This window comes from Anser anser, assembly GCF_964211835.1.
Source record: "Anser anser genome assembly, chromosome: 23".
Taxonomy (NCBI): domain Eukaryota; kingdom Metazoa; phylum Chordata; class Aves; order Anseriformes; family Anatidae; genus Anser; species Anser anser.
This window is the reverse complement of record NC_139744.1, coordinates 5,722,952-5,746,872: the sequence shown is the minus strand read 5'-3', so window position 1 is coordinate 5,746,872 and position 23,921 is coordinate 5,722,952. Positions and strand designations below refer to the sequence as shown.

The 23,921-nt window shown below is 65.5% G+C and overlaps 1 protein-coding gene and 1 long non-coding RNA gene across 2 annotated transcripts; one reads left to right on the top strand and one right to left on the bottom strand.

The window, feature by feature from the left end:
* Window positions 1-1,469: 1,469 nt before the first annotated feature.
* FMNL1 (formin like 1) lies at window positions 1,470-20,508 on the bottom strand. Its single transcript, XM_083808921.1, has 26 exons — window positions 20,197-20,508; window positions 12,336-12,419; window positions 11,941-12,024; window positions 11,785-11,858; window positions 11,281-11,364; window positions 10,882-11,022; window positions 9,261-9,369; window positions 8,897-8,973; window positions 8,728-8,821; window positions 8,328-8,402; window positions 7,870-7,980; window positions 7,604-7,753; window positions 7,392-7,493; window positions 7,051-7,270; window positions 6,524-6,838; window positions 6,276-6,397; window positions 5,485-5,687; window positions 5,116-5,350; window positions 4,942-5,010; window positions 4,687-4,767; window positions 4,160-4,289; window positions 3,885-4,048; window positions 3,524-3,625; window positions 3,122-3,220; window positions 2,777-2,900; window positions 1,470-1,724 (listed from the first exon to the last, which is right to left on the bottom strand). Exons 1-26 carry the CDS (start codon window positions 20,371-20,373, stop codon window positions 1,621-1,623), a joined length of 3,330 nt encoding a protein of 1,109 aa, XP_083665047.1. The 5' UTR covers window positions 20,374-20,508; the 3' UTR covers window positions 1,470-1,620.
* LOC310885506 lies at window positions 12,426-22,349 on the top strand. The gene is made up of 3 exons (XR_014574837.1): window positions 12,426-19,820; window positions 21,227-21,990; window positions 22,114-22,349. It is a non-coding gene; the product is annotated as an uncharacterized lncRNA (long non-coding RNA).
* The last annotated feature ends 1,572 nt before the right edge of the window (window positions 22,350-23,921 follow it).

Sequence of the window (23,921 nt, the reverse complement as noted above, 5' to 3'; positions counted from 1 at the left end):
TGTATTAGTGTTAGTAAAGCAGCAAGCGGCAGCTGCTGCATCCAGCCCACGAAGGCAGGAGGTAGCCCGAGCGGCCTCAAACACCGGGACTTGCGCACGGCATCGGCCTGCCCCCCTCACAGACACGCGCTTTATCCATAGAGTCGGTTTATTACCAGTTCTGCTTTGGATTAAACAGGCCCTCAGTATATAAAAATAATGTATACAAATTAGCAGTTAATGTTTTACATTTCTGGCTTAAAGGCATTTATAAGTTACACATTCATTTCCCTTCCCTCCCTTTGAGCTTTGTGCGATACTGAGCCGGTGGCGCTTAGCAGCGTAATTACAGCAGGAAGCAGTCGCTGCTCTGGCTTGTAACGAGGACTTACCCTGGTCTAAAAGCTGGGGCAAGCGAGAATGTACACGGCAGCCACGAGTCCTCGCAGCAGGGCGAGCAGGGGGCGTTTGTGACAAAGTAAATGCATTAACGGGTTAACTGCAGCAGTGCACGGCTCTGACTGATCGGCAGCAGGGCGGGGAGGAATAAAGGCCAGTGCTTCAGTCGTTATTTGTAGGATGGTGCAGCTCTCTGGCTACGTCCAAGCCCACCCCTTTTCTGTCCTCCTTTTCCTGCATGAGTTCAGCTGTGACCCTGCACTGTCTGGGGATACCACGGTGTTCGCTGCAAGGGCTGGAGGCTGCCTAGCACCTGCTGCGGGTTGCATCGTGCAACTGCTGGCGAACGGGAGAAGCCTCGTGGTCCCCGCGGGCCGATGGGCACCGGTGTCTGAGAGGCTGCGGCCCCAAGAGCAGAGGTGGGTGCTGGGGAGGCAGGAGGGCAAGGCCAGGTACCACCACGTAGCGATTCGAGGACGGTGAATCCTTGAGCCTGCTGATTGTCATAGACCAGCGCTGCTCGCCCCAGCCTTAGGCTCCTGGTGAGACCCTGTAGAACCCAGGGGTGCTCCAGCCCCTGCTCCCATAGCACAGAGAGTTGTTTTTTTTTTTTTTTTTTAAGGAAGACATAGAAAATGACTGTAAAATAGCACCCCTGCCAGCTCCTGGGGTACGTGAAGTGCCCAGGGTGGGATCTTTGCAGCAGGCTCCTTGCCGGAGAGGAGGCGCAGCCTGTGCCCGCCCCGCTCTGCAGCAGAGGAGAGCACGGCCTCGAAGGGCTCTGCGCAGACGGGAGATGTGGGAGAAGCACCAGGAGCACTGCAGCCCTGGCTGCCAATCCTCTGCCCCTCCTGCAGTGGGAGATCAAAGGCACCAGCAAGCTGAGGAGAGGGGCACACCGGTGTGCAGGGCTGCCCCGGAGGGCAGGAGGGCAATGCAGCAGCCCTGGGCAAGGGGCAGGGCAGCCCCTTTTCCTTGCAGGACAAGGTGGGGGGGGCTTCCTGTGCTCCCCCCATCCCTGCCAGCCCGCAGGAGAGGAGCTCAGTGGCATCGCTAAGCAATTGCTGGGGGAGCCCTGCGTCAGACCCACGGGTGCGCAGGGCAGGGGCAGCAGGGCGGGCCGGCACACGAAGCAGCTTGAGCAGCGAGGAGTGGGCACCGTCCCCCCACCGCGGGTCGGCCCAGGCCGGCGGGCTGACGCCCTGCAGTCCCAGCTGCGTCCACAGGACCGGCCTGCCCTGCTCACAGCGAGATGTCCGGCGTCGCCTGCAGGCTCTGCCCCACAGCCCGTTTCTTGGCGCTGCCGCGGCCCTTGTCTGCGCGCCGGTAGGGGTTGTTCCGCAGATCTGAAAGGGGAGAAAGCACGGGCTCAGCGAGCCGCCAGCCTGCCCGCCCCGGCAAAGCCTGCACCTGCAGGCAGGACCCTGCCCTCACTCCCACCACCGGCCAGGGTCAGCCCCTCGGGTACGGGGACGCTCGGCAGGAGCCTGACCAGCAGCACACAGAGGCAGGAGGGAGGCAGCTGGGAAGAACCGGCCCGTGGGACCCACTCCTGCAGCAATTCCAGTGCCCAGCCTTGTGCCGCGGCGCTGGGGCTGATGCTGGGGTGCCCCGGGGGTGGCTTTCAGCAGAGCTGAGCCTGGCCGATCGGCCACGCAGCCGGAACGGTGCTGGGCAGAGAAATGCAGGAGGAGAGCCGCAGCCCGGCAGCCCCTCTGTGCCCCTCTGCCCACCCAGGCTGTGCCCTCGCCCCCAGCCCGGCTGCCCCGTTACCTACAGGCAGCCGCTACAGGGGACTCTCCTCGTTGAAGCTCGCATCGCAGAAGAGCCGGGACGAGCGCTTGCCCGTCCGGGCCGTGAAAGGAACAGTTTTCAGAGCTGAGCAAAGCGATCCAGAGAGGCAGCGGAGAGGAGGAGAAGGGAGGAAGAAGCAGAAGAGGAGGAAGAGCTATGAGACAGGGCAGAGAGTGTTCGGCAGCTTTGCCGTGTGGGACAGGGAGGTGCTGCAGGTGGCTCTGGGCTCCCCAGCAGGGCTCGGTGGCTCCCTGGCTCCGGGCTGTGACAGCCCTCGGAGCCCCCGGCCAGGGAGGCTCTCCCAGCTGCACCCACTTGGCTGCAGCGCTGTCTGTGCCGAAGCCCCATGCGCCGAAGCCCCGTGCAGGGGCAGCAGAGCTGGAAGCCCAGCCCTGAACGTCCAACTCCCAGCGACCCAGCAGCAGCCATGCCCTCACTGTCTCCGGATCTCTCCCAGCACTGTGCTGTGACCCAGCCATCGCGGGGCTGTGTGACAAGCCGTGGCACCCACCCAACGTACCTGCACCCCAGGGGACTCTGGGCTGGCACGGCCTGGCCAGGGACTCTGAGCACCAAGCACCAGGGGAGACACCCTGCCCCTCACCTGAAATAATATCCTCGATGGCACCGTCTTTTCCTTCATAAATGAGCGGCTCCTTCACCATCTGCTTCTTCTTCAGCTCAGCGATCATGTCCATCTGCTGCCGCTTGGCTTTCTGGATGGGTGACTGTGGTGGGGACAGAGTGGGGTGAACGGTGCATCCTGGCTGGAAAAGGTCCTTTGCCCTTCCCCAGATTCAGCCCGGACGGAGGGCACAGTGACACCGAGCCAGGCTGCTGCCTCCCGGCCTCATCCGGGGGGAGCCGCAGGGCAGCAGGGTGGGATATTCCAGGGAAGGGATGCTCAAGGTCCCTGCATCAGCACAGGGAAGCGTCCCACATCGGGTACCTTCGTGTCAAGCTGGTCCTCGCTGCCATTGGGGCTGGATTCTGCCTCTTTGGCTGCAGCCTCTTGTTTCTTCCACAGCTCGATGTCCTGCTCTGCTTTCTTGGGAGAGGCGCAGGGAGGGCATGCTGAGCTGGGGGGTTCTGCTGTGGTGCTGCGGGAACACAGCCCCCCCCCCTTCTGCTCCTCGGCAATCCCAAGGGGTCTCTGGCAGCCCCTGCCTCACCCCAACCCAGTGCCTGCACCGGCCCCAAAGGGCAGCTCCGTGTGCCAGGGTCTCTCTGTCCCACAGGCCCCCAGCCTCATGTGTGGCTGTGGCCGGTTACCCCAAAGTGGGGCCAGACTCCCCCCTAAAAACCAAGTCCCTTCCCAGCCCCCAGAAACAGGGCACCTCCGACCCCCTACCTTGTAGGCTCTGATGAAGCGCATGAACATGGGGAAGAAGGTCGTGGGGGGACTGTTCTTGGGGTTCTCCCCGAAGTACTCCACGGCTGACTCGTATGCCTCCTGCAGGCAGAGACACCCCAATATGGGGGGCTGGGGCCTGGCAGCAGAGCCCGGCCACCCACTGTCCCCCATCCACCCTCTGTCACCTCAGTGTCCCCCTCCGCATCCCCCATGGCTCTGGCAGTCCTGCTGGAGCCACATCCCACCCAGAGCCACTCCCATGGGGCACAGGCATGAGCAGAAGGCACCCCAGGGTGCCCCCATGCAGGAATGGGGACCCAGTCCTGCCCCACCACCCTGCGCTGCCCTCAGCACCCACCTTGGCAGTTTTGCTGTCAGCCTGCAGCTTCTCCATCACCTCCGAGTTGGCCTTGAGGAACTCCTTGAGCACGGGGCTGTCATCCTGCCGCATGAACTCCTTGCGGGTGAGCTCCATGCCCTGCTGCAGGCTCCGCACGTCCTGCAACACGCTGTCCAGGGAGACTGCAGAGAGGGCGATCAGCGACCAGCGCCAGGGTCAGGGCAGGCCCTGAGAGTCCCCACGCGGGGGCTGCAGCCTGCCATGGTCCCCAGGCCGGTGCCCACGGGTGCTACCTGAGCCTGCCTTGTCGAGGAAATGCAGCTCAGTGTGGAAACCAGTGAGCTCGGGGTACTTCTCCGTGATCACCCGCACCAGGTAATGCAGCAGCGTCTGCTTCCTGTCCGTCGACTTCATCTCCAGCAGCTGGGAGAGAGCAGCGTCAGCCCCATCCTGAATCCCACCGCCCCACCGCACCCCTGCTTGGGGCAGCCCTCCGGCCCCATGACTGGTGCCTGCACCCTTCCATTCCCATGGCTTGTTCCCATCTTCCCCCATCGCTACAGCTGGACCCTCCCCGTCCCCTCAGTTAATCCCAGCATTCACCCACGGCCACAGCTGGTTCCTGCACCCTTCCATCCCCGTGGCTGTTTCCCGTGTCCCTCTGTGGCCACGGCTGCTCCCTGCATTCCTCCATCTCCATACCTGGTCCCTGTAACCCCCTGTCCCCTCGGCTTGTCCCCGTGCAGTGACAGTGCCTGTGTGCGCTACCGCATTCCCCGCAGCACACAGGACCCGCGGGGCAGCCCCGCACCAAACCTACCGCGTCGAGGCTCTGCAGCCGGAAGCCGTAGGCAGCCCCGCGCTTGCTGCTGTTCATGTAGTTCCCGAAGGCCAGCACGATCTGAGGAGATGCAAGGGCTCAGGTAGGGCGGGGGGCTGAGCCCACCAGCCGGGGGATGTCCCCACCCCACGCCCCCACGCAGTCAGGATGCATGGGACAGGTCGGCACCGCCGACATGCACCCGGCCCGGCCAGACGTCCCCCCCCACTGGGGCCACGGCCTCGCACCCCTCACCTCGAGGATGTTGCGCAGTTTGCTGGAGGACTTGAGGGACATGGAGGCGGCGATGATGGCGTTGAGTTGCTGAGGACAGCAGGGGAAGTGTGTGAGCCTCGCCACAGGAGGCTGCCCCCCGAGTGCCGCCCAACGCCGTGCTGTGTCCCCCCCCACCCATGCCCCCACACCCACCGGCATGAGCAGCTGGGCTGTGTCGTTGAAGTTGCCCAGGAAGATCATGACGTTCATGCGCTCGGCCAGGCGCGGGATCTTGCTGAACCGGATCATGAACTGGTCCTCGTCCGAGAGCTCCTCCGGAGGCTGCTGCTCCCGCTCGAACTTCCCGATGAGCGTCCGCTCGTACTCGGTGGGCAGGAAGCGCAGCAGCAGCTCCAGAAAGTCGAGGCTCAGGGCTTGCTGGTCATACCTGCAGGAGCAGCGGGTGGTGGGACACCCCCCGGCACAGGCAGATCCCGCAGCGGGTCCCTCAGCCCCCTGCCACCTCCCTCCCGGCGCCCCAGCTCGTCCTTGTCCCACCGAGGAGTCTCACGTCTCACTCACGTCTCGATGGCTGTGCAGATGTCCTGGATGCTGCGGCCACCTTTGCGGAGGGTGATGGCCAGGTTCTTGGCCCGGTTGGACTCCATGAGGGTGACCTTGCTGGGGGCCTTCTGCGTGGCCTTCACCTTGAGGGCGCTGATGTCCAGGGCAGGGCCCTGGGCCTTGGTCTTGAACTGCTCCTCGAAGTCACTCATGTCCAGCTCCTGCGGGGAGACAGGAGACTGAGGGCACGGCTGGGAGCTGGCGCAGGACAGCTGGGACGAGGATGGAGCCCGAGGGCTGGGACAGGACCAGTGGGAGAGGGGCAAGAGGATGAAGATGGAGGGAGGAGGAGAGGACAAGCTGGGGGCTGAGGATGGGGATGGGGATGAAGACAAGGCAGGGACAGGACAAGGAGGGGCTAATGAGGGGACAAGGTGAGGGGAGAGGGAGGGAGGCAGAGGATGAAGATGGGGAAGAAGACATGGACAGGACAGGAGAGGCTGAGGGTGGAGCAAGGGGATGAGGATGGGGTGAGAGGAGGAGGGCAGGGCTCCGCGTCCGACAGACCCCATATTGTCCCTCGGCACGGCGCTGGCCTCCAGCTCCTCCAAGGCTGCAGCCACGTGAGCCAGCGACACCACAGATGGGTGCAGCGTGGGCAGGGGTGCCAAGCCAGCACGGGCGCAATGCAGGTGGGGGTGCAACGAAGGCCGGGGTAACGTCAGCACGGGTGCGGCGTGGGTGTGGGTGAGGGCGCCGGCCCCCCCAAGCCCCCTGTACTCACCCCCCAGGTGCCTGCATGGCCTCACCTGCAGCACCTTCTCATCGTTGAGCTCGGTGAAGACGGTGCCGTCGATCTGGCTCGGCTTCAGCGCCACCCAGTTGAAGACGGGCATGCGGAACTTGGTCTGGATCGGCTTCTTCACCTTCACTGCGGGGCGAGAGGCGGGCAGTGTCACCGGGGGGGGGGCAAACCCACCCCAGTGTGCCTCCGGCACTCGAGGCACCCCAGGGACATCCCCGCTGTCCCCGGACCCCATCCCCTGGCCACACTCACCTGAACCACCGGCAGCAGGGGGGCCACCCAGCCCGGCGGGGGGCTCCCCACCGAGCGGTGGGGGCGGTGGGGGGGGTGGCACGGGGCCCTCCAGCCCCCCGGGGAGCGGTGGGGGCGGTGGGGGCACTGCGGCGCCTGGGAGCGGAGGGGCTGGGGGGGGCACGGCGCCTGTGGGTAGGGGGGGCGGGGGGGGCACGGGGGGCTCAGGCTCAGCCCCAGGCAGGGGTGGAGGGGGGGGCGGTGGGGGAGGTGGGGGGGGGGCAGCAGGTGCAGGGGGAGGAGATGGGGATGGAGCCGGAGCCGGAGCTGGAGCATCTGCAAACGGAAACGAGAAGTGGGTGAGTTGATGCGGCAGCAGGACACGGTGCCAGTGCCAGGACCACTCTGCCACCGAGCGACTCCACGTCCCTGGGCACGTCCCTGCGCCCCCTGCCTCGGTTTCCCTGGCTGTGCCCAGAGAACACGCTGCCACCCCTCCCCGGCGCCAGCTGTCCCCACCAGGAAGGGGACCCCCGCACCCGAGGTACCTGTGCTGGTGGCGGTGGCCTCTTTGGTAACCACGGGGGCTGCTGCGGTCTCTATGACAACGGGGACAATTTCGATGGCGACGTCTCCATCGGGCCCACGCAGGATCTGCACTAACCCCTTCTCCTCCAGCTCCGCCAGCCGCCGCTCCAGCGCCAGCCGGTAGCACTCCTGGGGCTGCGGGGCCGGCGGGCTGGGCGGCCGCGGAGGGCTGAGCTGCTCCTGCGGCGTGACAAACCCCAGCGTGTCACCGGTGTCCCCCAGCACCCCCTGACCGGGGTTCCCCACGCATCCGCTTCTCCCCCTCAGCCCTGGCAGCATCGCAGCACCCACGGGTGCTCACCCGCAGCGCCTCCAGCTCCCGCCGCGCCTGGCTCAGCTGCTTCTCCAGCTCCGCTATCTTGGCCATGGAGTCGTTCTCCGCATCCTGCAGCTTCTCCGTCAGCTGTGGGGACGAGGCGCCGGCGCTCAGCCGCGGCCGCCGTGGCCCAGCCCTGCCTCCCGCCCCACGCGGGGCTTGCGTCAGCAGCCCCTGCCCACGCGCCCACGTCCCACCTGGCTGACGTGCTCCTGCAGCTCCTCCATGTGCTCCAGCACAGCCGTCTTGGTCTCCGAGTCCTCCAGCATGGCCCCCACGTCAAACACGTTGTCCAGGTAGGCTTGGATCTGCACCTGCAGCTTGTCGCTCTCGGTGAGCCGCAGGTTCTGCCACGGGACAACCGGCGGCACCGTCACGGGCGGTGGCAGCCACGGCGTCCACCCACCACCGAGATGGGAGCCGCGGCCGCAGCGGGGGCTCGGGGCGGCGCAGGACCACCCACCTCCAGGTACTGGTCAAGCCCCAGGTGGGTGAACTCGTACTGCAGGAAGACGCGGAAGTTCATGTTCTCCACCGAGTGCACCACGATGTTGATGAACTGCATGCAGGCGACCTGCAGGGACAGGAGCAGGCTCAGCGGGCACGGCACGGTGGCCCAGCAGCCCCGGGGACGCAAGTCCCTGGGGACAGCACGGTGGTTTCACGGCCCTGGGGACACGGGGACCTGGGAAACGGCCAGCTGCTCAGCAGCCCTTGGGACACAACGCCCTGGGGAGGGACCGGCAGCTCTTGGGGACACGGCATTTTGGGGACTTGGCAGCCCTTGGGACATAGCCAAGGACAGGCCTGGGGAGACCACGGAAGCTGCCACCAGGGCAGGAGGCCGTGGGTCCCCAGTTGTCTCCAGCCCAGCGGGGGGCAGGGGGCACAGTGGGGGCCCCAGCCTCCCCCACCGCTCACCATGAAGTCGATGTTGCTGTCCTCGTTTCGGAAATACTCCATCAGCTTCTCAAAGCGGTTCTTCTCGCCGCAGACCTGGGGTGGGAGCAGGGGCTGAGGGCTGGGAGGGGCACGTCCAAGGTGGGCATCCGGGGCAGGAGGCACCCACTGCCAATGCCATCCCAGCCCTGCCGGGTGCGGGACATCCCTGCTGAGACATCCCCGTGCCATCCCAGCCCTGGGGACATGTGCTGGCATGGGGACATCAAGCCCAACAACTGGAGCAACCCCAAATAAATTATGCGACAGGCGTTTTTAGGATCAAGGGTGTCCCAGTGGAGCAGGGCTCTGCTGCACAAAGGGAAACTGAGGCACATACACCGGGGTCAGCATGGGGACCGTGTCCCTGCTGGAGACTCACCTCCTTGAAGTTGTCAAAGGCAGCGAGGATAATGTCATGGCCACCTCGGACCAGGCAGACAGCGGCCAGCAGCTCCAGCACGAGCGCCTTGGTCCTGCGGAGACACAGGGCATGAGGGGTCACGGCCACGGCGCAGCCGAGGGGACAAGTGAGAGGGGACAGCCCCTACCTGGCGTTCTTGTTGTTGAGGCTCAGGGTGATCTCGTTGACACAGGCTGGGTGGTTCATCACCAGGCTGAAGCCAGACTGGGGAAAAAAGGAGCATTAATGGGGTCGCTCATCCCCCTGCTCTCCCCAAGGATGCCCAGGGACCTAGTGATATGTCCCATGCCGTGTTCCCGCTGGACAGGTGGCTGAGCAAGGACATCTGAGTGCAAAGGCTTGGTGTCCCCAAGCCATCAGAGCTGGGGGACAGCAGATGTGTGCTTCTCACTGCACCCCAAAGCCAGACTCTGACCCTGATGGGGGCAGCGCAGGGACTGGAGGCTTTCGGGGGTCCCCGGGGGGTCCTGGAGGACGCTGCCTGCTCCCACCTGGTAGTTCATGATGGCACGGAGACACATGATGCAGACGTGGACGTCGTCCTTCTGGCTGACGATGCGGGAGTTCCTCAGTGCCTTCCTGCTGTGCGAGGGGTTGAGCCTGTGCGGGCAAGAGGGCAGCTGAGCAGGGGGCTCGGGGTCAGCCGCGGGGCGCAGCGCAAGCAGGGGGTGGGCAGCGCGTGGGTGGGAGGGCAGGGGGGGGACAGGCGGTGGCCTCGGTGGCCCTGGGCTCACCAGCCAGCAGCAGGAACCCGGGGAACCCAGCAAGCTGCATCCCCATGGGAGGGAGCCCCGATGTCCAGCCTGGTGGCCATCCCCATCTGCAAGCCCAAGGGACGTGAGGCGCGGGGGGTGGCTGTGGTGGGGCTGGGGTGGCAGGGGGGGCCGCGTGCCCCTCGCGCACGGGCGGTCTCGGAGGCTCACCGGGGCGAATAGGAGCTGCCAGGTGACCTGGGGCAACTGTCCCCATCGCTGCCCGGGGCGCTGCAGGGGACGCTGGGGTGGACGTGGTGGAGGAGGGTGTGGATGTGCTGGTTCGAGAGGCAGCAGCTGGAGGCGCGTTAGAGCCTGCAGGACAGGAGGGAGAAACGGGGCTCCCGCGCGGCCCGCGGGACGGCCGGGATGCGGAGCTGGGAGCCAGGGGGACGTGGGCTGGGGGCAAGCAGAGCAGCTGCTGCCGCCCGCAGGGGCTGGTGCTGAGCACCAGGCGGTGCTGAGCCCTCCTAAGCCTGCGACCAGGCTGGGGCATGGTGGGTGCCAAGGGGCTGGGACGCCGCGGGTGCCACATCCGAGCCATCGCTCCTGACCTGTCCCTGGGGCACGGGGGACGCCGGCTCCTCTGGAGGTGCTGGCAGGGAACGAGGGGCCCTGCGGTCCCAAGGGAGCCCCCAGCCACGCTACGGCAGCCGTCTCCCTTCCCGGGGTGGCCACAGCTGGGTGTCCCCTCGGACCTCCCTGCCCGTCAGGGGCGACCGCAGGGGCCATCCCCACGCTGGGGCCGGCAGCGAGTCAGCGGGGGCTGCACGGCCCCTCTGGGGCATCTCCACCACGCCAGCACCCCGGCCCCGTCACCTACCGTAGGCACATCCCCCGGCAGCGTGCAAGAGAAGAGCGGGGTTAGAAGAGGGCTGCAGGGTTAGCAAGCGAGAGCCGCCGGCTGCTGGAACCAGCTCAGAGGGCGCAGGCCCGGTCATCTTCAAACCCTTGCTGCTTTTAAACCCTCGCCGGCAGCAGCTCCTATGTCTGATGCAGCAGCAGGGTGGGGATTTGCTCCCCAAAACCTCAAGCAGCTCTGATCTGTGCTCATTTCCCTGATCCTCCCACCCCGGTTTTGGCCAGGGCATCCCACAGCAGGGAGCTGCAGGGACTGAAGAGCTGGGCGGTGGGAACTGCTCCGACCTTGCTCTTTACCCTGGCTTCCAGCACTGCTGAGAGCACACGTGGCTTTGTCTCCCCCCGGTCCCCAAAACAGCAACGGGGACCCCTTTCTAGGACCAGGCTTGTGTCTCCCTGCCGAGCCCCTCTCTGAGCCGGCACAGCACGGCATGGCACGGCGGGGCCGGGGTGCAGCGAGGCGGAGAGCGGGGAGCGGCGCCGGGGGGCCGCGTGTTACCTGACGGTGAGGTGCCGCACTTTGGAGACGCCCTGCGTGGGGGACGAGGAGTTGCTTTTGCTCAGATCCTCCAGCGACCGCTCCAGGGGCTTGCCCTTGTCGGAGCCCGGGCTGCCGTTCTCGGTGCTCTCCATGTCGTACCTGGTGGGCCGTGTGGGGACAGGGGGAGGTGAGCAAGCAGCACCCCCGATGCCAGCAGACACGTGGGGACCTCTGGGGTCCCCGGGGCTGGGGACAAATGGGGCATTGATTTCCCCCAGACACGGAGCTCTGCAGCTCTGGATCCCCCAGCCCCTCTGAGCTCAGGGGGAGGCTGATCCCAGCCCAGCGACCGGAGAGCCAGGGCAGGGTGTCAGGGGAAAAGGGGCACCCGGGATGCCAGCGGCAGCGGGGACGTACGCGACGGAGCACTGGGCGAAGGCGAGGTACTCCAGCAGCACGTCCAGCCCCTTGTTCTCCTCGTTGAGAAACTCCTGGACCCAGCTGGGGAGCACAGGGGTTAGTGGGTTCCACAAACCCTCCTCTTCCTCCCCACCTCCCCCTCCAGCCCAGAGGTCCCCAGTAAGGTGGGGACACGCTGGGGACACGGCACCGCTGTGTGGTGCTACCTCTCCGAGGGAGCTGGGTGCCACAGAGACCCCAGGTCCTGACACCCAGGGGACACAGCCCCCGGGCTCTGCTGCCACTGCAGGGGTTCAGGTCCTGCAGCAGCCAGGGCACAGCTGGCTGCCACCCCGGCCCCTCCACCCTCCCATCAAAGCCGTCCCAGGGATGAGGCCACCAGCCTCCACCCCCTGCCTCCACACCCCGCTGGCACCCCCACAGCCAGAAGCCACCGGCACACGAGTCTCTGCCCCAGCAGTGGTCAGATGACACCAAGGACCCCCTGCTCACCCTCCTTACCCGATGTAGTTGGTCCTTAAGGAAATCTCCAGCTCCCGGAGCACCTGCGTCGACTCCTGCACTCGTCGCTTGAACTGGGGGACAGGGAGAGCCATTGGCACCGGGCCTGGCCCCAAGGGACAAGGGCGGACCCGTGGGGTGCGAGGGAGCCCTCACCTTCCTGCTCACGCCGCCCGTGTCCAAGTAGCTCTTCAGCTTCTGGATGTAGGCAGACGGTGGGTTTTTCACCTGGAAGCGCTCCTACAAGCCACAGAGAGAGGCTGAAGCCACCTGCCTGTGGCACGGGGAAATGCCACCCTGCTCTGCGCCTTGTCCCTGCTCCCAGTGCTGCCCGGGCACGCTGCGGCCATCCGCACCCCGTGCTGCAGATGGTCACGCTTAAATGTTTAATCAGATTAATAAGCCGCTGTCTCGCTAACGGAGACGGATGCCAGCACTCAGCTCCATCTGAAGAGCCTCAGATTTGAGGCCAGCGGCCACCAGCCCTGTGTGGCGTTTGGGGACAGGGCCAGCAGCGAGGCCAGCAAGGCGTCACTGCACTTGGACCTCACCTGGTCGCAGACGAGCTCCCATTTCTTCTCGTTGTCATACTGGCTGAGCAGCTTCATCTTGTCGGGGGGCAGGTTCATGGAGCTCTGCGGGGAGACAGGGGTCAGGGGTGTCCCCAGAACCCCTCTGTGGGCTGTGGTACCCCCCATTCACGCAGCACCCGGTGTCCCTGCTCGCTGGTGGGACCACGGGGACATTGCTTTCCCCAGGAACTATCACACCACCATCCGGCATTGCGGACCCGTCAGCAATGTCCCTGCCTGGGGGTGTCTGGGGTCTCCGTGGCAGAGGGCGCTGGGTGTTGTGGGGGGGGGGACAGGGCAGGACGTGGGGTGCTGGAGGGAAAAATGGAGCCACGCGCCCATGTCACGAGCACACCATGCTCCCAGCCTCAGCCAGCCCAGGTCCCGTCCCCAGCTGAGCCTTTTGGTCACCGCTCAGCCACCCTACGTGGGGACAGGGCCTGGAGACGTGGCCAAGTCCCCACGGCGTGATGGTGACGGACGGCTCCAAGCCGTCCCTGAGGGCACGCAACGGGCCCAGGTGGTGAAACCAGCGCTTCTTTGGAGACCCGATCTGGGGGCAGGGTGTTGCGTGTCACCCCGTCCCTTCATGCCAGCATTACACAACCTGGCCGCCGCCTCCCCACCCCATGTCGGCTTCTCCGCAGCCGCCGCCAGCCCCCGGGGCCGCCCGAGCAGGACGTGACGTGGTTTCCGCTCCCCGAGCAGCACGAGGCGGCCGCCGAAACTGCTCCTCGCTGCGGCTGGGGGCTCCGGGGCACCCCGGGCTCAGCTCCTGCCTGCAGGGTGCTGGGGTGCACGGGGTGGGTCCTGGAGGGACACCGCGGGGTGACCTGCAGAGCCTCAGACAGGCCACCTGCAGGTGCGCTGCACACACACGTCGGCCATGCAGGAAGCTCTGCTTGGGTCATGGATGATTTAATTTCCCAAAAGACCCATTTCTTGGTGATCCAGCTCTAAAGAAAGCAGGAGCTGAGGCTGCTGCTCGCTCGGAGAGCCTGCAGCCTGGCAACATGGAGCCACGGCACGTGGAGACAGTGCACGGCCCCAGCCCTGCTCCGAGTCACCTTAACCTCCAGTTTTGGCTTCCCCAGCACAGGGATGTGGGGTGCAGGCACCACCGGGCACCACCTCTGGGACACCCACGTCCCTGGGGAAAAGGCATCCTGTGGGGTTTGGGGCGGGATCAGAGCTGAGCAGGGAGGGACTTGGGTAGCCATGGAGGAGCCCGTCCAAGAGGAAAGGTGCCAATGCGCCGGGCAGGAGCAGAAACCTCAGCACCCACCTCCACCAACTACCCGCCAGACTGCTTTTGCAATCAGCCAAAACAGGGCGATATGGGTGGAAGGGAGCCCGCACGGAGGCTGAAGCCACGGTCCCCAAGCTGCCTAGGGCCCCACGCCACCACGCCGAGCCGGTATTCGGCTGGCTCTGGCCGGGCTGCCTGGAGCCTGGCTGCTCCCTCCCAGCTGCCCGCAGCAGGCAGCTCGCACAGCAGCACGCAGGACAGCTCGGCGGCGAGGCTAAAATTAGGCTGCGAGGCCAGAAATAGCCTCGCTGCGAGGCCGCCGGGGTTGCATCGGAGCGGCCGGACAGGTCCTGAGGCAGACGAGGCGGTGGCGGAGCCAGGACACCCCGGGTTGCTGCTGCACTAACACGTCCTGGGCTACTGCACGCGGGATCCGCCATGGGCGACCGGCACAGCCTGGTGCCACCCCCGGTGCCACTTTTTCTGGAGGGAGCCCTGTCCTCGCGGTCCCCATCCCTCCACGGGAATGGACAAAACCCTCCAGAAGGGTCAGACCAATGCCTGGTGGCTCTCCCAGCCCCAAGGGAGCGCCAGGTGGGACCAGGCACCCAAGCAGCCCACAGGGGGCTGCCCCCACAGGACCCGTTTTGGCCATCGGTGCCATCTGCGGAGAGGGGACGGTGGCACCCGCTGCGCAGCCCAAACCTCTCCCACAGGGACCCCCAGCCCGTGGAGCACCAACGAGCTTTGTGCTGGGTTGTCCCAAAGGCTGTGCACGTCACAGGGACTCATTTTACCATGTGTGGGACCCTGAAAAGCCAGGAACAAGTACCACTGGTGGGACAGGGCCTCCCACGGGCCGAGGATGCCGGCAGAGTGTGGGGTGCCAGCGATGCCCCCACGGAGGTGGCCGTGCTGTGACGGCTGAGCCCATCTGTCCCCAGCAAGGCTGGCACGACCTCGTCCTTGCAGGCAGGGCCGGGCCCGGTGGCAGGATGTGGCACCGTTCGGGTTTGAAACTGGGTGGTGGCTGCCTTCCCCCACGGGGGCACGTGGTGCGGGTGGAGGAAGTGGCCTCCCACCCCGGGCGCCCCGCTGTGGTCCGTGGCGTCAGTCGGGAGCACAAAGAAACCGGTTCTCGCTTCCTGCTGGGGGCCCTGGTGCCACCGGGGATGTGGGGCAGGGTGGCCTCAGAGGTGGTAAACAAAGGACTTGGTCCTTGCCCTCCTCCTCCTCAGGGGACTGGGATGGCAGGGATGAGACGGAGGGGACAAGGGGACTTACCCCAGCAGTCACAACCCACCCCCCCGGCCAGCACCCTCATCGCACCCAGGAGCTGGCGTCGAGCCCGTCCCCATCCTGCCGTGCCGCGGGCTGCGTCAGGACCAGCCCGCACAGCCTGCGAGGGTGGGCGCAGACACCGAGCAGCGTCACGGCCCGCCACGCTCCTGCCGGCCTGAACGGATGCCACCAAGGGTCCCCCACGCATCCCTCCGGGACGGGAGGTCCCCAGGGCCTGCGGTGACATCTCAGTGACGCCCTGGGACGGGAGGCGGCTGGCCGGGACCCTGAGCTCAGCCAAAGCCAGCACGGGGAGGGCTTGCTGCGGGGTTGTGCCAGGATTTACCCTGCACCTAAAACCAGACGGGGGGAGGCAAAGCAGCACCTACATCATTTCCCGCTACGAAAAGGCCTTTTCTTGTTGCACCAACCACAGCACTGAGGCTGCGCAGAGGGCTCCTGCCTGGCAGAGCTATTTTGGGTGTCAGGCACCCCAAATTTTCATTCCACACACAAACAGGGGCTGCGCACACCCCGAGTGGCCTCCGAGCAGGCGGAGATGAGCAGGGCCAGCCTCTGCACCCAGCCAGAGAGAAAATTAAAAGCATCCGCCACGGAAGCGTTCGCTCTGCAAAACACACACGCGGCGGCGCCGCCGTCGCTGGTTGGCTGCCCGATGGGCTCGAGTGAAAACCAGACCGAAACGAGACGGCCGTTGCTTAGGGATCGCGGCCGAGCTGCTAAAGCATCTTCTGTGGTTTCTTGGCCTGCGCGGGGCTGGGAGGGAGCCGCACGCAGCAGCTGGGAGCGGTGGCACCAGGGTGGGAGAAAGCAGGGAGGAGAGGGACAGCGTGCGGGGCCGCGGTCCTCCGCTGCGCTCGGCGGGGAGCTGGAGGCTCCCGTGGAGATTTGGGTGCAGGCACATGGGTGCAGGACCACGTAACGGATGAGAAGCTCTGGTCCCAGGGTAAAGCCTCAAATGCCAGCCAGCACGTGAAACAGGGCATCCCACCCTGAGCATCCCACGGCCTGGGAGAGGCCTGGGACACCCTGCCGGGAGCTGGGGGAGCCCCGTGGCTGAGTCCGTCGTGTGTGGTTCCTCCCAGGACACAGGGGGAAGGTGGCAGCCGCTGGCACGAAGCAGCAGCCCCTGTCTGCCACAATAAAGGAGCTGGAGCAGACCCAAGGTGGCGGCTTGGAGGCTTTCACCGACCGCTTGGCCGCAGAAGGACTGACGGCACCGGGTGGCTGGGCTGGCAGCCCATGGGGCACGCCGGTCCCAGGCTGCGCCGTCCCTGGTGGCTACGGGGCGCGATGCTCCTGCCAGGCGTTCCCGTGCTGTCCCCTCCAGCGAGCGTCACCAGAGCCATCCCCGCTCCGGGAAGCGCCCCTCTCCTTCCTATCCTCACCTGGCACGGAGGCCACAGCCTCTCCCCGAGGCTCAGCGCCAGGCACCCCGCAGGACGGGGACCGCCCGGGCTCTCCCCGAGCCCAGCACGCCGCAATCAGGGCTGGGCAATGCTCCCAGGACCGGCTCACCCTCAGAGGGAGTCCCCGGAGCCAGCCGTGGCCGTGTCCCAAACCCGCCACGTGCCCGAGGGAAAAGCTGGCAGGGGGAGCAGGCAGGACCCCTCCGGAGGCCGGAGCCCACCCCGGGGGAGGCGAGGAGTTGCTAAGGGACAGGCGCCTGCTAGCGCACGGCTGTGGCCAAGGCCTCCCCACCGCCTGCTGCTCCCGGCTCTATTTTAAGAACAAGCAGAAGCTGCTCTCAGTGCACGGTGGGGAAATGAGACTGAGCAGCCACGCTCGCCTCTCCGTCAAACGTTCGCCCGTCCTGCGACGGCGGGGTGAGGGGATCCCCATGTTGGGACACCCTCCTAGTTCAGCCAGGGCCTGATCCAGCCACTCGCAGCACCCTCGGCGCAGGGGCTGCCGGCCTTCCTATCTCCGTGTGGCGCAGGCACGCGTCCCGTGGGGACGCCGGGGACACCAGCAGAGCTGCAGAGGGTTCCCCGCTCCTCGCAGGAGCCCATCACGGAGCCGGCTGTGCCTCCCCACATCCCGCCGAGCTGCGCCAGCCCCGTACGCCGCGCGGGGATGGGTCCGGCACAAAGCCGGGCATCGTTCTTCTTTCCTGCCCGCGATTCCCCCAGCTCGCGGTGCGGCCGCAGCCGGGGCTCACTGGTGACCGGCCTCACCGCCGCGCTCCGGCCAGCGGCACATCTGCAAACATCTGCAGCGGTGCCGGCTGCCAGCTCACCCGGACAACTGCAAACACAAAGCAGCGCCTCGTGGCCACCCAGGGCCCTGCGGCACACAAGGAGCTTTCACCACCGTGAAGTTTCGAGGTCTCCCAGTTTTAATCCCCGTCCCACAGCCTGCCCCGATTTCACAGAGCACTTGCTGCTTTTAAGTGACACCAAGGACCTAAGCAAGGGCTCGGGGGGAATTTTTCACCCAGCTCCTCAAGGGCTCAGGGTTTTTAGGTCTCTGCCCTTTCAGCTGCAGCTGATCTCTCTTCCAGGTCCCGAGAGAGGCCAAAGCAAAGCTCTCGCTGCCCCGTGGACCAGCAGAGCGAGGAGTTGCCATGGTTTAGCAGCAAAACCTCACAGCAGGGCCACCACGGTCCCGTCTGCTGAGCGCCACCATCCCAGAGCCCTCCCTGCTCTCTGTGGATGCTTGGGCAGCCCAGCTGCTGCTCACCTCCACCACACCCTCGGCGCACGGTTTCGTTTTGCCATCCCTGAACCTTTTGTTTTTCCCCTTTGTAACAAGGGGTAACAGCTGCCCTGAGCAGAAGCCTCTGCAGATCCCCAGCCCAGCAGCTGGAGACTCTCAGTCTCCTTCCTCTGCTTCTCCCCACATCCCCAAACTCCAGAGCCACACCGGCACGTCCCAGGTCACTTGGCACAGGGACAGCCCTACCGTCCCTCTGCCAAAGCGGCATCTGCCATGGTGCCCTAGCTGGGAATAAGCCAGAATGTCTGGAAAAAAACCAAATTCCCCATTTCTGAGCACACAGTGGGTTTATTCCTCACCTCCCCACTGGCAGTTTGAACCCCCAGGACTCTGCCGCCAGCCCGACAGTCCCTCGGGCTGCCTTTCAGCCTGGATTTTTCCCATTATTTCTCCCAGTTTAGGATGTCTGGCCAGGAATTGGTTTGCACTGACATGGTCTCGTGGCACCAGGGTGCAGCAGCCCTCCCGTGGTATCACCGTACCGAGACCATGTGCTGGACCCAGACCACGTCCCAGCAATAGAACAGGAAGGTTTCCAGCCCACCAGCTCACACCCCACTGCTAATCTCACGCCCTTTGCAGGTGAGAAATGAATCCATGAGCACTGCAGGTCCCTAGAGATGATTAAAAATACAATGAGGGTGGCTGAAGGCAGGGCAGCCCTCCATCCCCCTGTAGTGGGGATCCTGCTGCTGCCCCCACCAACGCTGCCATGAGTAGGGATGGTGAAAGGAGGGGGAAGGGAGCCCGTGAAAGGAGGAAGAGAGATTGGGACATCCAATTTCACAAGACAGCCAGTTCCCGTGTCGCCAAAACCAGCACACTTGTCCCAGTAGCTCCCTGCCAGGGCTTTTCCTTGGGATCAAGAAGGCTTGGGTCACAGGGAGAGTCTTGGATCACCAGTTGGCCCTTTTTGATCACTTTTCAGGTTAGGATTTGGACCCCTCCAGAGCACACCTAGGCCCCATCTCGCCAGCGGAAAGTGACACTTCCTGAGGCCTCGCAATCGCAGCCGCAGCACCCCAAAGTCCCCAGCTGCCAGCCCCCTTCTGCAACCACGGCGTGCGTGCACCCCGGAGCCATTACAGGCACAATCTCAATCTCGTACTGCCATCCGCACCCAAAGCAGCACACCAGGAGTCACACAGCCACCCCCGGGGGACAGCAAAGCCCCGTCCTGGGGCTCTCGGCAGCACCACGCAGCCCCGGCGTTGCAGAGCCCTTTGCAGCGACCCCCCTGCAGTCCTAGCGAGCCGAAGGAGATGCTCTCCACAGCAGAGAAGTCACAGCCTGTGGCTGCAGGCACAGCAGGCACTTCAGCTGTGATGCCTGTCCCCAGTAATCCTCCCGTAATCGCAACGCGATGGGAAAGCTTGTAAATAATCCTGGGCTGGGGCCGGGCGGGCCGGGGCGGCGGGTCCTGCCTGCTGCGGGGCCGCAGGAGCTGCAGAGCGACTCGGGTCACGGCACCGGCGCTGCTCCGGACCTCGTTGTGTAACGGCAGCCGCAGGAGCCGGGAGCCTTTGTCCGCAGCTGGAGCCCCTGCCCAGGCTCAGGTTAGCGTGGGCTCTTATTTTGTGCAGGGGATGAGGGGATTAAAGCAGCAAGCGTTTCCCTGCTCCCAGTGCGCTCCCAGTCTGCCCTGGGGCTTTTTGGGGGAGCGTGGGGACGCAGGACCGCGACCTTCAGAGCGTGCCCCAGCTCCCCAGCGCACAGGACGGCTGCGGAAAGGGCAGCCGAGCTGCTCTCGCCTCCGCGCGCCGGGGCTGCGGGGGGAAAGGCCACGTCGCTGAGCGCGGGGGAAGGCACGTGTGTGGGGACCGCGTCCAGCACAGCTGGACAGTGAAGGTCACGGCCATCCGCCACCTCCCAAGGACGGAGAGGAGCTTCCAGCAGCTCAGCACGGTGCCGCCGGTGACCAGCAACTCGGCTCACCTCCTGCTCTGCCTACCTGAGCGTTTCCCAGAGCTGCACAGACACCCGTGAAGGGCTGGCGGGGGGCTCGGCCCCACGGCACGGGGAAAGCGGGCGGCTTGCCCGAGGCCACGCAGCGAGGCTGGGGCAGAAGCGCCCCGTCCTCACGCCAGGGGCTGAGATGCGGAGAGCAGGAGGGAGGGAAGGGAGAGAGGGAGAGATCCCGGAAAGCGGCAGCTGCTGGGACGTGCGGGAGAGGAGCTCCAGGCGGACGGGAGGAGGTGAGCGAGGCAGGTTGACATTTGCAGCACCGGCTCGCTGCAGCGTGTGCGGCTGGCACTGCTCGCTGGCTACACGCCGCCGGCTCCGGGCCTGCCACCGGCTCCTCAGCCCCATCCCAGGGGGTTCGGAGCTTCCTGGGGGAGCCCAGGAGCCCGAGCGCAGCCTCACCCGAGCCCTTTGGGACCGCTGCCCCCCAGGCGGAGCGCAGCCGGGGCATCCCCGGGGCATTCCCCGGGAGCAACGGGAGGAGACGGCCCACGCCGCGGGGCCGGGAGAGGGAGGGAAAAAAATCATAATAAATGATGCGATTAAATAAAATAAAGGCAGAAAAGCTCGGGCAGGATGGCGGCTTCTCCCGGCAGGGCCAGCACTCACCAGGACGCGGCTGAAGCGCTCCTCCAGCTCGGCGGCGGCGGGCATGGGCTGCCGGGCGGGCGGCGGCGGCCGCGGCGGGGTGGCGGCGGCGGCGGCGTTGGCGGCGGGGCCCGGGGCTCGGTTGTCGCGGTTCTCCCGGCCCGCAGCCCCCTCCATGCCCCCGGCCGCGTTGCCCATGGCGCTGCCGCCGGGGGTACCGGGGGTACCGGGGGTGCCGGGGGTGCCGGGGGTGCCGGAGCGGCCGCGCTGCAGCGGGGCTGGGCAGGAAGCGGAGCTGCAGGAGGGATGGGGCGGGTGGCTCGGTGTCGGGGTGTTTTTCCCCTTCTCTGTCTTTCGCCGTTTGCAACTTCTCCTGGGCGTTATTGAGCCGCAAACGCCACCCCCCCCCCCGCCTCCACCCCCGCCCCGGCGGGCAGGGCTCCGCCGCGCCCCCGGTCCCGGCCGGCCCCGGTGCCCCGGAGGCGGCCCCGGGCTCGGCGCTGCATCCCCGGCACCTGCCGCCCCTCCGCCGGGCTCCAGGGTCCCAAAGCCCACGGCTGCGCCGGGCTGGGTTGCCTTTTTTTTTTTTTATATGATTTTTTGACGTTTTGGTTTGGTTTTCTTCTTCTTTTCGGGGGGAGGGAGGCGGGTGGGGCTGCGGAGGTTTGGGGGCCCTCCCCTCTTCCTCTTTTCCCCTCGGCTGCCAAGGGAGGGCGAGCTGAGGCTGAGCAAACTCAGCGCACCCGCCGGGCTCTCTCGTCCCCACCCTGAGCATCACCAGCAACAGGGGATGGAGCCCTTGGCGGGGGGACACGGGCACGCCGCCGGGCCGGGGGATGGATGGCGGCGGTGCCTGCGGGTCGGGGACGGGCGTGCGGCACTGCCCAGGGCTCTATGCAGGGTCTGGGGCAACCATGTCTGGGCCTGGGAGCTGCCTCCCTGGGAGCTGGCAGCAAGGACAGGGGGTCCTGGAGGGGACGCGTGCCAGGCGAGGGCGGCTGCCCGTGGCAGACACCTCTGCTGACAGCGATACCCATCGCCTTCGGTACAGGATCCCGGCCTCCTCCCGGCAGGAGAGGATGAGGCAGCTGTTCTCGCCCTGTTAGCATGCGGCTCCTGCCTCCTGACGGCCCTGGTGGAGCAAGGACCAATTCATCTCCTGGCTCCTGCTGCACTGGCATCAATAAGCACAGCTCCAAATCGCTGCCATTACATGCGCGCGTTATTCCCCAGCGCCAGATAAGAGAGATGGAGATAAAGATCTGCTGAGGGCCATGCGAGGACAGAGCCAGAGCCTGGGACCCCCAGCTCGTGCACGCGCTGCCGAGGTCCAGAAGCCCTGCGCAGCCCTGCCCACCCGCCTGGGGCAGACGCTGGCACCAACGTGTCAGTCTGGCTCTCGCAGCACCTCCTGTTCTGCAAGGTGTGCTGCTCCTGGTCACCCGCCGCGGTGTCGGGGTAAGCCACTTGTCACTCCAGAGGCCTCGCGTGCTGGGGGAACGCGCCAGACCTGTTCTGCCAACCTCTGCGGCAAAAACAAGGCAGAGACCATTAACAGGCACCCTCACCACTAACAGGCACCCTCACCACGCGGCCCCAAACCATTCCCGCCCTCTGCAAACCTCAGCTCCCACGTGGGGATGCGCGACGTGTCCAGTGGGAGCCTGGCAGGAGGCAGCTGCCACAGATTCCTGATCCGACCTTGGCGTGTTGCTGTGTCCCCCCCGCACCGAGCACCGAGCTCTGTGCCTGGGGAGGCCTGAGAGGAGCCGCGGGAAGCTCACAGGCACAGAAATTGGGGTCACCCACATTATGGTATGTTCTGACTTTCCAGGGCTTGACTTTGCAGTTTAAATACCTTCATTTCATTAAATATTTCATTATTTCATTAAATATTTGCATTTAATTCCCTAAGTTCCTCTTTTTTTTTTTTTTAAGGGAAAGCATTGCGACAAGCGTGGCTACAACCAAACCACCCCCATGAGTCAGACCCTGATGGAGCTGTGGGGACAGGGAGAGGGGACCGGCCACCCTGACGCCTGCCCCAGGGCAGGGCTGTCACAGGGGTGTGCCTCGCTCTACCTGGTGACAGCTGTCCCCAGCTTGGATGTCATCTACCCCATCTCCCAGCAGTGTGGGGCAAGGCCCAGGAGGGCAGATATCACCAGGACCATGTGCAGGGACCAGCCAGACCAGGGCTTTGGGGACAGGCTCTACTGAGGGACAGGGGCTCTGTGGGGTGCTGGGTCTGTCACCACCCAGTCGAGCATCCTGTCTGCATGCCAAGGGAAACCTGGGTGCTGTCAGAGCACACGTGTTCAGGTGCACCTAACACCTTCCTGACCACACGTGGGAGTGTGCCAGGGTTGCAATCTGTGCCCTGTGATCCCAGCTGGGGTACAGATGAGAATGGAGTCACCTTGTGCAGGAGGGCGCATGGCTCAGCTGAGAGGGAGATGGGTCCTAGGACAAGCCCCAGGCTGCCCGCTGGGCAAGGTAGAGGCCAGGCTGTTATCACAAAGGGCCCAGCAATCCCTGCTGGGTTAGGGGGTGCCCCATGCCAAGGGCAAGTGCCACCAGAGCAGCAGGCTGGCCAGGGCAGGGCTGGAAGGAGGTGACATGAGGGACAGCTTGGGGGTTGTATTGCCAGGAAAGGCAGAGACGAGGCCAAGGGGACCGTATCCTGGCCACACTGAGGTGGGATGAGAGCAGTGACAGCAGGGCAGGAGATGGGGGCAACCGGGGAGGACTGAGCTGTGCCCCCTTTCACTCAGGGTGTTGTTTCACAGGCCGTCTGAGGGGATCTCGGTCCTGCAGCGTTGCCATCAGTGAGCACGGCGCAGAGCTCACACGGCAGCCCTGGGTTGGGGTGCCAGGGGGAGCTTGTGAAAAGTTGTGGGGAGCTGGGGGTCAGCCTCTTCTCACAGGTAACTAGTGATAGGACTAGAGGGAATCGCCTCAAGATGTGCCAGGGGAGGTTCAGGTTGGAGATTAGGAGACACTTCTTCTCAGAAAGAGCAGTCAGGCATTGGAGCGGATTCTCCAGGGAGGCGATGGCATCACCGTCCCTGGGGGTGTTAAAGGAAAGGTTGGATGTGGTGCTTAGGGACATGGTTATTGGGTGACATTGGTAGTAGGGTGATGGTTGGACCAGATGATCTTGGAGGTCTTTTCCAACCGTAATGATTCTGTGATTCTAGCTTGGACGTGGCTGCCCGGGCTGTGGAGGCCGAGCGGGGTGCGCTGCCCACCGCGACCCTCAGCCCCCCGCCCCGGCTCCAGCCGGTTCCCTCGGAGAAAGGCAGGCGCCTGCTGCCCCCCCTCGGCCCCGCATGCACAGTGCAGCCGCCGCCCGGGCGGGCTCCCCGGGGCCGAGGCAGCCTCCGTGCCCGTCCTGCGGGCAGGACATGGCGCCCGGCCCCAACGGGCCGCCCCGCGCCAGCTCCCCGACACGCGTAGGCGATGCCGCCTTCTACCCTCAGCGGGCGGCAAACTGCTCCTGGAGCCCTGGAAGAAGCTGGGGGGGGGAGGGGGGCATCGAGAGAAAAGTCTGGGGAAATTTAGTGGAAAAGGCTGGGAAAAATGTGTGGAAAAGGTTGGGAAATTGGGTGGAAAACTGACAGGTTCTGGAGCAAGATGGCGGCAGGGCCGCCGGCTGCGGGTACCACCTCGGCTCGAGCCCGCTGCCTCAGGCAGCCGCCATGGCGGCGCTCGGTGCCTGAAGCATCCTGGGCACCCATGGGGGC

Coding starts and splice junctions, on each gene's coding strand:
- FMNL1 (XM_083808921.1), bottom strand. CDS start 20,373: ATGGGCAACGCGGCCGGGGGCATGGAGGGGGCTGCGGGCCGGGAGAAC. Junction 8,822..8,896: donor CTCAACAACAAGAACGCCAG/GTAGGGGCTGTC, acceptor GTGTCTCCGCAG/GACCAAGGCGCTCGTGCTGG. Junction 4,768..4,941: donor AACTGCGCAACATCCTCGAG/GTGAGGGGTGCG, acceptor GCATCTCCTCAG/ATCGTGCTGGCCTTCGGGAA.